Raw genomic sequence first — 13929 nt, 5'->3', positions numbered from 1 at the left:
AATGTTCAGATCAACTCTATTTAAATATTATAACAAGGATTGATTTCATCACAAGCAGAAAATGTTTTTTACGTACAGTATCAAAAAAGGTTTCGAGTAACAGATTCAAATTGAAAATAGAATTTATACTGTTCACATGTTAGAATTTAGCGATTTCAATGCCCGATGAAGGCTACTATTCGATGTCTTTTAAGATAAAGAAAAACATAGATGTAACTAAAGTTCATTTTTTTACTAAGAAAGATTAATTTAAATTTAAATAAATTAAATTAAATTGTATAAACCTTGTTTTTTTGGCAAAATTAATCAAAATTTTTAATATAATACAAATAAATAATAAATTACTTATAACTTATAAGGATTAATATTAGTGAGAAATCGAAAATTAATTAATTTATCAAATTCAACTTAATTTTGCTAAATTTATAACTGTGTGTTTAAAGAATATGAAGAAAATTGTATCAAGTACAGATAGAACGACATTCGACAGACGTCCAGAACAGCATGAGAGGGCATTCGCTACGCTCTCTCGTGCCGCGATTTGTCCGCTCAATTTCACGGTTCTTTCGGGAAAAATGGGAAAATCTCTCCTTTTGGCCATGGCAACGAGTGTGGGAAATAGACCGCGTTATTCTCCCGCGGTTGACTCTGCGACACGCCCATGGCGAACGCGCGGATTAAAACGTTCCTTTCAGTCTTATGCTCACCGCGCTAGTAATGAACGGTTTAATGCTAGCGAATAATCATAGGGGACTGTAGTTTAATTCAATTATGTTATATTTGAGTTGATGCGAAAAACACAAACAAAATATATATGCACGCGTGCGAGACGTAATATAAAATTATATTAATAACAAAAATAATAATTTTAAATTTTTCAATGTGTGTTTGTAGAATTATAATATTGTATTAAAATAACAAACATACAGCTCGATTTATATTTGATATTTTTACAATATTTTGCTTAAATGATATTTTAATAATATTATTCTTAAATGAGGAAATATATTACATTATGCGATTTATTTAATGGAGTAAACATTCTTATTTCTAAAATAACTTTTTAAAATAAATTTTGATTCTTTTTTAGATGATAATTTGATTTTACATACATTATTATCTATTTGTATTTGTGCATATCATGCATTACTAAGTATAGCTAAATTTTCGAATATATTTATATAGTAATTACCTATTTTTTATTACCTTCAATATCTTCTTTAGAAGTATACAGTTCTTGGAATTATCCATATTTTGCAAAAAGGTGATACAAAGATTCCTTTTTTTAATAAATAAAGACATTTTTTAATAAATAAAAATATATATTTAAAAAAGACCAAAAAATTAGTAAAAAGATTAATCATAGATATTATCATGATCTCAAATAACAAAATATATAATTATTCTTTCACTGAGTGGTTTATGTGAATTTTCTTGAGATATTCCATGATTTATTGGAGTTCTAATACTTTAGATATTAAAAGAATTTAAATATTTTAACTTTAAATATTAAAAATGCTACATTATAAAAAGATCGAGTCTTAAAAATACATTTATTTCCCTTAACTTTGATAGAGCAGAGTGCCCTCGATCGACTAATCTGTTCTTTGCGATGATAATCGAAGCCACTGTCACCACCACAATTTCTGGATAGCCTTCCGGAACGCGTCCGCGGCACGATTATTAGTTTTCCGCTTCTTCCGGAAGCCGTCGGCTCGTTCTCATCGACCGCAAAGGACGTGGTAACGTCGCCGTCCACAGCTCATCGTACGTTACCACGCTGTATAGGGGAGAGTCGTTCTTTCCGTGTCCTCCGGGTAGGCGTGGCGGCGTCGGGAGAGATGATTTATCCCTCGCGCGAGGCGCAGTAACTGCCGAGATCGCTAGCTAAACGACCACGCCGGTCCTTTTCGTATTAACCGTAATGCACTCTGCTTTGCTATTGTGTACACTGTATACGATCCCGATCCCTCCCTTCTTCCCCTTTTGCTCCTATAAGGTCCCTTCAACCCCCTTTTCAACTACCACTGACGATCTTTCGTGTTTTTCCACCTCTCATCATCTTCTTCTATATCATTTTAATATTCTTGTAAAATTTTTCCGTTATTTGCAAAAGATTTCTGATTGTCGTAAAAATTACAGAAATGTTACTTTATTGAGATTATCTCTGCCACTTGTTCTCTGCCTGCTAGCTTGTTTTATGTTGTTGTCCTTTGCTTTTAAAAGTAAATTGATAGCTAGATATTATTACTTTATATTGTCGTTTCGTTGTCAGAAAAAACTTTTTTTATTTTTGGGCAATATGTCACATTGATCCAGAAATAGCAAAATAATATAATTTTAATGAATAGTGTATATTTATACCGTAGTATGGTGTTTCTATTCATTTATATATCTGTTTTTTAAGGATTGTAATAATCGTAATATTATTGTAAGAAAAAAATCATGGTTGAAAAAGCAAAACTTTATAATAAACTAATTTACAAAGTTTTATATAAAAACATCTGAAGACCGTTTTTAGAATTTTTTACGCTCAGTCCGAATCAGTCATCGAAATATTTCCATCATCAGGTCCGATTTGTGAAATATAAGAAAATATATCTTTTTTTCCAATATATACAATATAGACAAATTTTATTAAAATTAGAAAACAAACAGAAGAACGTTTAATTTTTGTTTTTATATGACTTTGGATTAAGTTCACTTCTCAGAGTTTAAAAGCATTCCTCTCAATATCTCCGATAATTTTTTCAATTACCTCAAGTCTTAGTAGAATTCGCCTTGATCATATTTGACAGATTCAATATTTGGAAAGAAATGCTATATCTTAAAAATTAAATTAAAATTAAAAGGCTATATTTTAAAAATTCAATCTAATGAAATTTTTTTGGCGATTGTTTCGAACTTAGCGTTCCAAAATACGAAAAAAATGGTTTCCCTTTCTTGCACTAAAAATAAAATTTAAATTTTGTAAACTGGTGTAATTATTACGATGTCTCAAAAATAATATCATATATTTTAAAAAGTATATAATTATTAAATTAGGTAACTCTTGTTGATGTGACGTATGCTCTTATTACTTACCTAAATAGAAGAGATCACCTGTCATCAATTATTGCGTCGAGAAAAAAATTCGGTGCTCGCATATTTCCATCGTGCTTCCGCTTCAAAAGTCACGGCTGTTCCGAGTCAAAGGAGGCTAAATCGAATTAGCCGGCTGACACATTGACGTGTTTTGCATCGTGTATCGTCCTACAGTTGCAGCGGCTTGGCCGAACCCGGCATATGGGGTCACGCCTACGAGGTGAATGAAGGGGGGTCCGGATTTCGGCCGTCGATCCCTTTTAGAGGCTCGGGGCCGCACGCGCCGTAGCCTGCGAAAATGCGCAATCCGCCGATTTGGGACGACGAGATGATCCCGTGGGAGCACCCGATGACGATGAGTCGACCCGGGACGGCCCCCTCGAGGACCGCGACAAAATTGTCAAAACAAGGCAAACGCTGGAGGCCTTCGATTAGCGATCTCTAGTTGATCGAATCGGCAGAATCGAAAGTCGGCAAACTAACTTGGAATATGTAATCTATTATTTAAAGCTCGTTATATTGATAATATGCTGTACTTTGAATACAAGACTCTGGAAGAATTCAATATCCTGATTTAGGATTTGTCATAATTTACTTGATTTCTAAAGATTTCTTACCCTGTAAGATGCATCAGATCAATTACACTAATTAGCCTAGCTACCCGATTTTTAAAGCTCATACTTTTCCGATTTTATTGCAACAATACAATTTGTATAAACTTTCCTTAATATGTAAACATTTTTGGTTGCCAAGAGATTATGTAAGTGCCGGTTTTTTAACGAGTCGTCCTTCTTGATCAGAGTCACAATTGTGCCGGGGGTGGGTATAAGAGGCAAACGATATATATTTCGGATTATAGTCGCACGTTTTATTGCCGACACGATATTACAACGTATGCAAGTCTATAGCTCAACGTTTTGTGCGCTTCCGCTTTATTGTAATGTTTCGCCGATGTAATGCAGCTGCAATGATCGCACGGCTAATCGATACGCGATATCGCTGCCACGTAATAGTTGCCGGCCGAACTGAAACTCACTGCTTTAATGTAAACTATCTACAGCAAGTACAAGTTATGGTTGTTTATGTCAAGTTATCTACGTGTACGTGTATATTTACAAACTTCCTTGCTATTTACTATTTACAATGCGCGCTATATAAAGTCGGAACTCTCATTTTCAAAAAGTACTTAATTCAAAATCATCTTAATCACCTTCTTTATGTAAACGATTACTTAAAGTATTTTTGCACTTCAATTAAAAATCACTGTTATTAATAATATATTGTATTAATTATTTTCCGATTTGTTAATATTTGAGAACATTATAGATATGTATTCACTCACAATTTTCTCAAAAAATGAAAAATTATTAAAAAAGAAAATACGTTAAATACGATATCCATTTTATAACAATTCACATTTTTAAGCTAAAATATAAAAATACTCCAGATATTTAATCCTAATATATCAAGAGTTCATTAAAGTGATTTTCGTGTATTTTAGAAAATTTAAAAAAATTGGATGTAAAAATTGATGTAATAGAAAGCGAATTAAATAGGGAGAAAGCTAATATACTGACATAACTAAGAAAATTAAGTTTTAAAAAACAGAAGAGAAACTATTTTTTTTAACCTAATAGAAAATAATTGACTAAGTAATATCAGCAAAAAAGATTTTTAACATGATTAAATTATTTTTGTCATTTGATAATATTCTTAAGACTTCCACGGGTCCTTTCTATATAAAGATTATGCGTTTCGCGAGTTTCTTACGTCCAGATCCATTCTTAGAATGTCAACGTTTTGTGTACCTTGCAGTTTACTTCATCAGAGCGAGGAACAGCCTGATACTGTATCAGGTTGCTCCTCGCCCGTGAGTCTCAAGAATATTATCAAATGACAAAAATAATTTAATCATGTTAAAAATCTTTTTTGCTGATATTACTTAGTCAATTATTTTCTATTAGGTTAAAAAAAATAATTTCTCTTCTGTTTTTGAAAACTTAATTTTCTTGATTATGTCAGTATATTAGCTTTCTCCCTATTTAATTCGTTTTCTATTACATCAATTTTCACATTCCAATTTTTAAAAATTTTCTAAAATACACGAAAATCACTTTAATGAACTCTTGATATATTAGGATTAAATATCTGGAGTATTTTTATATTTTAGCTTAAAAATGTGAATTGTTATAAAATGGATATCGTATTTAACGTATTTTCTTTTTTAATAATTGGCATTCCAAGAATGGATCTGAACACGGAAGAAATCCGTGAAACGCATAATCTTTATATTTTTATTTTGCAACCTTTAAAAAGGTACTCTTTTTGAGTTATAACGAGTTCAATGATTTTTTAAGAAATATTAGATTATTTTTGCTAATTGATAGAGTAATGTTTGTATATTTATAACTCATACATTAATAACTCGAAAATCACAGATTTTGTTGTGTCACTTTCAAAATGAGGAAGTGATTTTATAATAATTACTAAAAATATAAAAAAATTACTTAAAATCAAAAATATCAGAAACTTTATGCTATTGTTGCTTATGCACAATAATTTGACTTAAAAGAAAAAAATATTCATTTCAGTGTGCTCTTGTCTGATCGAGCAACACAAAAATGCAATAGAAGTTATATAAGACAAAGAAAGAGTTCGTGTTTATCTTCTTATAATGTTTCACATTTGTCATAGCTGTTTTTAATTTTTTGATTGATATTATATTTAATTTTAATGAGAACTCGACTTCATCCTATCACGCGTGCGTCTTACACCAGTGATCGATCTACTTCTATTTGTTCCTTTTATATTTTTCTGTCAAACATCCAAGTTTATCCGTTCGCGACGTTCACTACCTTCCGGAGGATCCGAGACCGGCTCGATGCGCTGGTACTGCAAAGGCCCTTAGACCACCCCCGACCCCGATTTCCACCCCCATGCCGGCGCCCAGAGGCGGCTGTACCTGACCACTCAAATTCACTGATGTATTTACTAGTCCCAAAGCATCGCTCAACACTGATGACGACGCTCCCGAGGACCCACCCTCGACCGAAGTCGGTCTCGCACGCGGTGCTCTCGCGCACTTCTCCAGATGATGATGATGCGATCTGACTGCTAAACGGCTCACGTGCACTGGTATCGGTACTACAATTCTTGTACCGGAAGTGTGTTGTCCCGTGGCACCATTGTGGCGTCCAGAAGCACTGGAGGCCGTCATGGCTGCCGCCGCCGAACCGACGCCGACGCCTCCGCCGCTCAGTCCGGCCTTCACCCGTTTCCATTTGGCACGTCGATTTTGAAACCAGATTTTCACCTACGTCAAAGTTATACATCATCGATTTTATGTAGTTCTCTTAATAGAAAGAAAGAAATTGTAAGAAGTTTGTATGATAATGCAATTTGGTATAAATAAAAGAAAAAGTTAAAATGTATTTAAAGACATTGGACCTGTAACTAGACTTGGTGGAATAAAAATTTAGGACACTCGTAAGATATGCGGGCCAAGATAATATTTTTTGCAATAAAATTATTTAATATGTAATTTTAATATGTAATTCAACATTTAACGATGTATTTAACAATGTAATACACATTAGTGCGTCCAATTAAATTCATTGGTTGGTTTGTAATTTTGTTTAAATTATTCGAATTCATGATGTGCATTTTCTAAGATTTTCCGTAATTTTTCCTTTTTTTTATTTTTATTGCTTTGGTAATTCTAATATTAATTAATATTATTGTGAATTATTAATTATTAATATATATCGTAAATTTTAATATTTTTAGACTTTTACATAAATAAAAATTAATTGATCAATTTAATCATTTATATATTGTAACAAAAATTACAAAAATTCTGAAAAAATACGTATTATGATATTCAGTAATTTAAACAAAATTACAAACTATTATTTTGAGTGTGCCAATAATTCTAATATTATTATTATTGCAAATGATTAATTATTAACATAATATAGTAGAGAGCGCCTAAGGATCAGTCAAAGTTGGAAGTTGCGAATAATATAATACAATATTTTTGGTTCATGAATTTAATTAATCTCAAATGTGACTGTGCGCCGAAGATATTAAAACACAATCAATTTGAGATGATGCTGATATTCGCGAATCAAAACGTTCGAACAATCGAATTAATTATAAATTATTAATATTTTAAATTTTAATATTACATCTATATAAATCTCTACTTTAAGGAAAATACGATTTTATTTGACTGAATCCTAATTTATTTTAAGATCTTATTTTATAATTCCTAATTTAGCTCTTGATATTAAGCTCTAGCTGTATGTACAGCTCATCGATTATTACTTTAGTTTGGCACTGACCTGCACCTCCGACAGTTTCAATGCGTGCGCTATATGCGAGCGTTCTGTTAGGCTCAAGTACTTCTTGGCGTGGAATTCGCGCTCCAGCTCGAGCAGCTGTTCCGAAGTAAACGCGGTACGTCGCCGACGAGCTTTGTTGCCGGCACCTGATGCTGATGAATTCTGTCCATTCTCTAAAGGCCTATTAGGACTTGGGGCGGCATTGCCGACACCGCTGACGACGCCGTCGGAAATGTCATGACTCTCGCCAGAACCCGCAGCTCCGCCACCCTCTTCGTCGCTTTCGGCTGATGCACGACCATTCTCAGATCCTGGAACATATAAATAATTATATAAATGATTATACATTAAATGATTATGAGACACCTGTCAAATATAATCTTTTATTTATACATATATATGATACCAGCTTGTAATATAATTAATAGAATAAAATAGAGAGCTACTTTTGATAACGAAATAATGCAAAAAATTGCAAAAATAATTTACATTACGTTTATATTTCGTTAGTAATACTCATTGTTTAATCACAAGGAATTTAACATTAATTACAAAGATAAATAATGAAGAATGTAAAAAATTTGCTTGTCAATTACTTCTATGATTAATCTATAACTGAGATTTGTGTAAGAGCAAATATTTGGTATTTGAAATCTATAGTCGTCAAATAAAACTGCACAATTCCAAGGATTGAAATCCACGACTAACTTTCACGACATTAAGTTATCAAGAGAGTTTATCGCTATCGAGAGAACATCGCGGTATGTATAGCCTGACGGCTATTTAATATGCGGAGCAGATTGGTCGTTCCTTCATAAAAGTTGCGTTCTTCGATCGTCGACAACGTTTTCCCGTTCGTAATTTCCCGTACAACGTTTTTTTTCCCCCTTCATCCGCGAGACAGTTGAGCACGGCATGCAATATGCACTGAGATACGAAACAAAGTTACCACGGAGTTTGATGACTCCGTCGGTTCATTATTTATTGAAAATTATTCCTACAGAGCACGGTTATAAGTTCCATTCGAATGGCTCGTGTTCGGCTGATTCGACTGGATGGGAACGGAAATTTGCGTCAACGAATGTCCACGACAGAAATATTTATCAAAGATTACTTTTGATACCAAAGAAGACTTTTATATAAGAAAATTAATCGACAATTTTAAACATTTTGAAAATATCTCGATTTTCGAAATAATTTTAAATAAGAAGATAATTATATAATTTATTCTCTATAATTTCGAAATCGATTAATGCCACTGAGAAAAATAGTTTAATTAGATTGAATAATAATTCTGGTATAAAATGAACAAATCAGAATTTTCTAGTTAAATCTGCTAGAATTCTAGTTGAGATAATTAGAATTCTGATTGATATTCTGGTAAAAATGAGAATTCTAGTAGATTTTATCAGAAATATTATATTAATTAGAATTCCGGTTATCTCAGGTTATCTCAACTAGAATTCTAATAAATTTAATCAGAAAATTCTAATTCATTCATTTTCAACTAGAAATTTTTTTCAATGTGTATCACAATCTACATTATTTGTATAAATGCAATGCTATTAACATGTTAAAATAATTGCAAACATGCTATTTGACAAAATATCATATAAGATCCAACCGAGATAAATTAAAATTTATAGACATGTAATACACATTTCTCTTAGAAATGATATAAATAGAATCGTATAAGTTTCTTCTCGCGCGTTGTATTTTCTCCACAACCGCACGTGATCAACACAACTTTTCCCACCGCAACGTGGCCAGGTCGCATGATCAAAAGCTGATCGTTATTTGCGGGCACATTATTTCCTGCTAAAGTTCGTTGTCAACGGTCAACTCGGCTATGGTCAGCCTGACTTATTCATTAGCCGCGATTCGCGTCTTTCTTATCCGAAGTTCGCGGTCTGACCGCGCGTTTATGGCAACGCGCAACTTTTCTCCATGCGGCGGTTTGATGCACTCTCCAGTCATTGATTTATTCAGAAGGTTTCGATTAAGCGAGCGGAACGCTTCCGCGAGCGTACACGGGCGTTGTCCTCTGCCTATCGTCTTTACACTTCGCGCCAGAATCGAGCATGTGGATCGATTCGCGAGAACGATGTCGTTACATCCTCGTTTAACTGATCTCGGCAAGGTGAAACTTTTAAACCACACTTTTCTAGCGAATAGAGTTACTGAATCTATAACCCGAAACTTAAACACGACATTGAAATTGATGGTTTTGTTTGAAACTGCCCAATTCAACTTTCCTAGGGTGTGATTCACTTTACACTACAAATACTTTAAAGCATTTTTTCTAATTGATCAATTCGTAAAACTTTTTCTTTTAATTAGTCAACGAAGCATTTGCAGTGGATTGCACTCATAGTGAATAGGTGAAAGCAACAAAAGATCGAATAAGCATATGAGTTATAAAGAAAAGCTTCGTTTTTTTCAATTGAGAAAGAAATTTTTAATGGAGAAGTAAAGAATAATATCCAGGATTCAATATGAATTAATTAGGATATGAAATTTAAATTGTATCAAAAATTTCTTTTACTAGTTTAAATGATTACTAGTTTAAATTGATTGACATAGAAAATATTGTAAAAGGGAATATTGAATTTTAATTAAATGTGTTAAAAGAAAATTTATGCAACATTAAATAATTTTGCTGAATATTATATCAAATGCAAAAAAGTATCTATTGTGCTACATTAGAGGAGAATAATAATACATACATAAAGTTGATCAATTTTTAAAAAGTAGAATAATTTGATCACTAAATCGATCACTAAATCAAGTTGCAAATTTACCCGCCAATTACACGAACACGCAACAGATTAATTGGGTCGCGGCATCTTTATCGATTTCACCCTAAGAAAAGCTGCTGGTATCTGATATGTTCAAAGTAATATTAAAATATTATCGATTTGCCGTGCACACATACACACACGCATACATTTAACAATAATCGGTGAAAATAGTTGGCATATTCCATATTTCCATAGCTTATGTTTTATTTAACTGTTAGCAAGTGGTAATTATTGAAAACTGTCAACCGGAGCAACCGGAAATCAAATCATTTAATCTTCATCACCGATTCATCGCCAGTGAATCATCGGTCGTTCATGTCTAATTAATTTTCTCTATCTATTTGATTTTGCTGTTTCCATTTTATCAATTGCTTGTTCATTAGCTGATTTCTGACATTTTCTTCCTATTTGAGAATAAGAGAGAGAAAGAGAGAGAGAGAGAGAGAGAGAGAGAGAAAACAATTTTAATATTAAACTCTTTAACTCTTTGTGGATATAGAATCTTCGTTTGGAGTCACCCCTTTTGTTGTATATATTGCTTGTTCAATTTTTGTGAAATTTGGCTTATGGAGTAATTTGATTTGTCTATTCAAATCTGAGAGCAAAAATAAAAAATTAAAAATGAAGGATTTAATATAATAGACAGAATTTCAAAAAAATATAATAAAATATATTTGATTATCATAAAAAAAAGATTTTAAGTGTTAATTGCGATGTAACATTAAGTTTCCAATTTCGCTTTATTTAAAGCTCAATAGTGCTAAATAAACAGTTAGTATACTGAGAAAGAGATTTCCAAATTGACTTTCAAACTCTGATTATAAACTCTGCAACACTAAATTCTCCTTCACAGAGATTACTATCCTTTTTTCGATATCTCCAGATTACATTCAAACTCAGAGATATCAAGAATCTCTTAAAATCGATAATCAGATTATTTTTAATTTGAATTTTAAAATTCTAAATTGAAATTAAAGCGACTTCGAAAACTTTTAAGAAACAAGATCTTTCTCTCAAAAATAAATTGCTTTGTTAAAAAGTTATGAATTAAAATATAGCAATATATAATTATATAATATATTTATAAATAACAATTAGAATTGTGAATCTAATTGTAGAACTATTTTTGAAATTTTCTTTCTCTAAGCTTTTAAAATTCTTCTTTTAAAAAGCTTTTAAAGTTTTTAAAATTCTTCAATCATTCATAAATTATTAAATTTCTTAAATAGATAAATATGATTTTACTCTAAAAATTCTTAGATATTGAAATTTTTATATTGTTTGAGACGTTATTTTTAAAAGTAATAGTTTTTTAATATAAAAATTATATAATTTTTATTCTTTAATCTTATTTTTCAAATTCAAAATTTAATTCAGATATTATGATTTTTATCATTAGTATTATTGGGTTGTTCATGCGGAAAGTTCATGCCGATTTTGAAGGAAAATTGAAACGCAGAAGATTTAAATTTTAGTATACATTTATTAAATTTAAATCTATTGCGGCACGAACTTTTCGGACAACCCAATATTAATCTTTTTCAAGATTATCATTTTAAGATTCTTAGATCTTTTAAAAATTCTTATCTAAAAAAAATAAAAAAGTTTTATGACATAATAAGTCCACAATAATAAATTTAGATAATTCAATAATAAATATAAATAATGATAAATACAATAATAAAATAGTGAATACAATAATAGTGAAATTAATTAAATTATCTTGCTGCCATAACATTTCGCATAATGACTCGAGGTTTCGATCGATCGGCGGAATCGTGCCAATCTCAGTATTGTTGTTACCAAGAGCACTATACCTTTTTTTTCGCGACAAGTACGGTGCGGTCCTTCACAAACAAGATGCGATCCTCCCATATCATGTCGGACGCGCCACAGGATCTCCGTATTCGGGCAATGAATAACGAAAATTCACGAACTAGGGAAACTGCGAGAAAAGCGAAAAAAAGTTCGAGGGTCGAATGCTATCGTTCGAATTGCAAGTATAGGTAGCAAATAGTGAGGAAGCGATTTATGCATTTGCAATAAAGTGCAATAATTCTCTATACTGATTATGAGAAAAAGAACTTAAAAATTTATTTGTGAGATATGATATTTATTTGACTAAAATAAATTTTTAAATTTTTAACGGAGAAAATAAAATTTATTCTTGGCAAATAAACTATCTATTTTATTCTTTATAATTAATAAGACATACAAGGGATAGAGATTTACAACTAATATATTTCACAAAAATACTTCACAGAGAAACGTAGAATTATAAGTCTTCATTCAATCAAAATTTATATATACTAATAAATATCGAAGAAAATATTATATGTAATATTTACATGCGAATATTTCGACTATTTTTTGACTTACAATCAATGTAGTTTGATTATAATTATATCAACTGTATATTTCTTTTCAATCTTCTTATATTTTTCTTCAACAAGAATCTATAATGTTAATTGTAAATCAGCATTAAAAAATTAAAGGAAAAAGATTGTGAAAAATTTGAGACGCTTTATATGATGTCAGATAAATACATGGTTTCATCTCGTTATATAGAACACTTTTAGACAATTGGATACTTCGTATCTTTTTTGCTATTTTAGTAACTTGGTGATAAGGTTTCAATAGCCACGTGCATTTCTAGCCGTGGGGGAAATACGTCCGGCTTATTAAGTGTTAAGAAGGCAAGCGAGATTCGCGACCTCGTTCTGGAATAATTTGCTCGATCGTGGCCCGATATAGCGCCCGACGCGATCGATCGATGAACCTCGCCGGAAGCAATTATCGGGATCGGGCCAGAGGAAACGCTCATTCGCTGCTCGCGTATCACTTCGTGAGTGTATTTTTGGATGTGCGACATGAAATTTCAATTGGGCTTATTAACGGATCGCTCTGTCAGTTTGCTACACGATGACGTTACGAATATTGCGACGATCGATATAGCGCTGCGCCAGTTCATCCGTTTCTTCTTCCTTTTTCTTCCTGCATGAATCGCATACTCCGAATAAAATATCTGTCTGTATTCTCACGGCTGTAATCAACAAAGGATTAAGATACAAGAAGAATAAGCTATAAATGAAGTGATATAATTGCCTGAGATATTTTTTGCAATAAGTTTTTTCTGTCTTTCTCTCTCTTTCTCTCTCCCTCCCTCCTCTCTCTCTTGAATTATTGTAAGATGCTAATAGCATCATTATCAAATTGTAATATTATTACTTCAGCTTCAACTTATAATTGCGTTTCAAATCCGACAGTAAGCAATGCATTTTTTTATGTGTAAATTCTAAATGTATCAAAGATATATTTAGAATTTACGTTATAAAAATACTATTAGAATCAAAATCTAATATCGATTGTATTGACCCTTTCTTTATTTATTTGATTTATTCAAAATGATAACGTTTGATACATATATAGAGTTTTTTTTATTTTTCTAAGTTCTTCTATATCAGAATAAATCTCTTTCTATAATATAATCTTAAGTTAACAATTGAAGACTCAGAATGCGAGCAAGGAAAAAAATGTTTATAATATATAATTTAATGAAATAATTATGTATGTTTGGTAAAATTATTTTATAGGATGTAAGAAACAAGATACAAAGAACTTGTCGCCAATTATATATGCATTGTATTAGACTTTGTGATTAAAAGAAGATGCAAAATATTAAGTAATCAATTAAAAATATC

General features: G+C 31.5%; 1 protein-coding gene across 1 annotated transcript in view; it reads right to left on the bottom strand.

The window, feature by feature from the left end:
- Positions 1–5935: 5935 nt before the first annotated feature.
- The window catches only part of LOC108688728 (homeobox protein GBX-2), a 19239-nt gene continuing 11245 nt past the window's right edge, over positions 5936–13929 (bottom strand). Inside the window, exons 3-4 of the mRNA XM_018195087.1 lie at positions 7428–7738; positions 5936–6397 (exon numbers count right to left, since the gene is read on the bottom strand). Of these exons, the coding sequence (XP_018050576.1) occupies positions 5936–6397; positions 7428–7738 (773 nt within the window). The remainder of the gene's footprint in view (positions 6398–7427; positions 7739–13929) is intronic.

Source organism: Atta colombica, unplaced genomic scaffold (genome assembly GCF_001594045.1).
Source record: "Atta colombica isolate Treedump-2 unplaced genomic scaffold, Acol1.0 scaffold238, whole genome shotgun sequence".
Classification (NCBI taxonomy): domain Eukaryota; kingdom Metazoa; phylum Arthropoda; class Insecta; order Hymenoptera; family Formicidae; genus Atta; species Atta colombica.
Note: the sequence above shows the minus strand (reverse complement) of the source record. Positions and strands in the feature narration are given on the sequence as shown.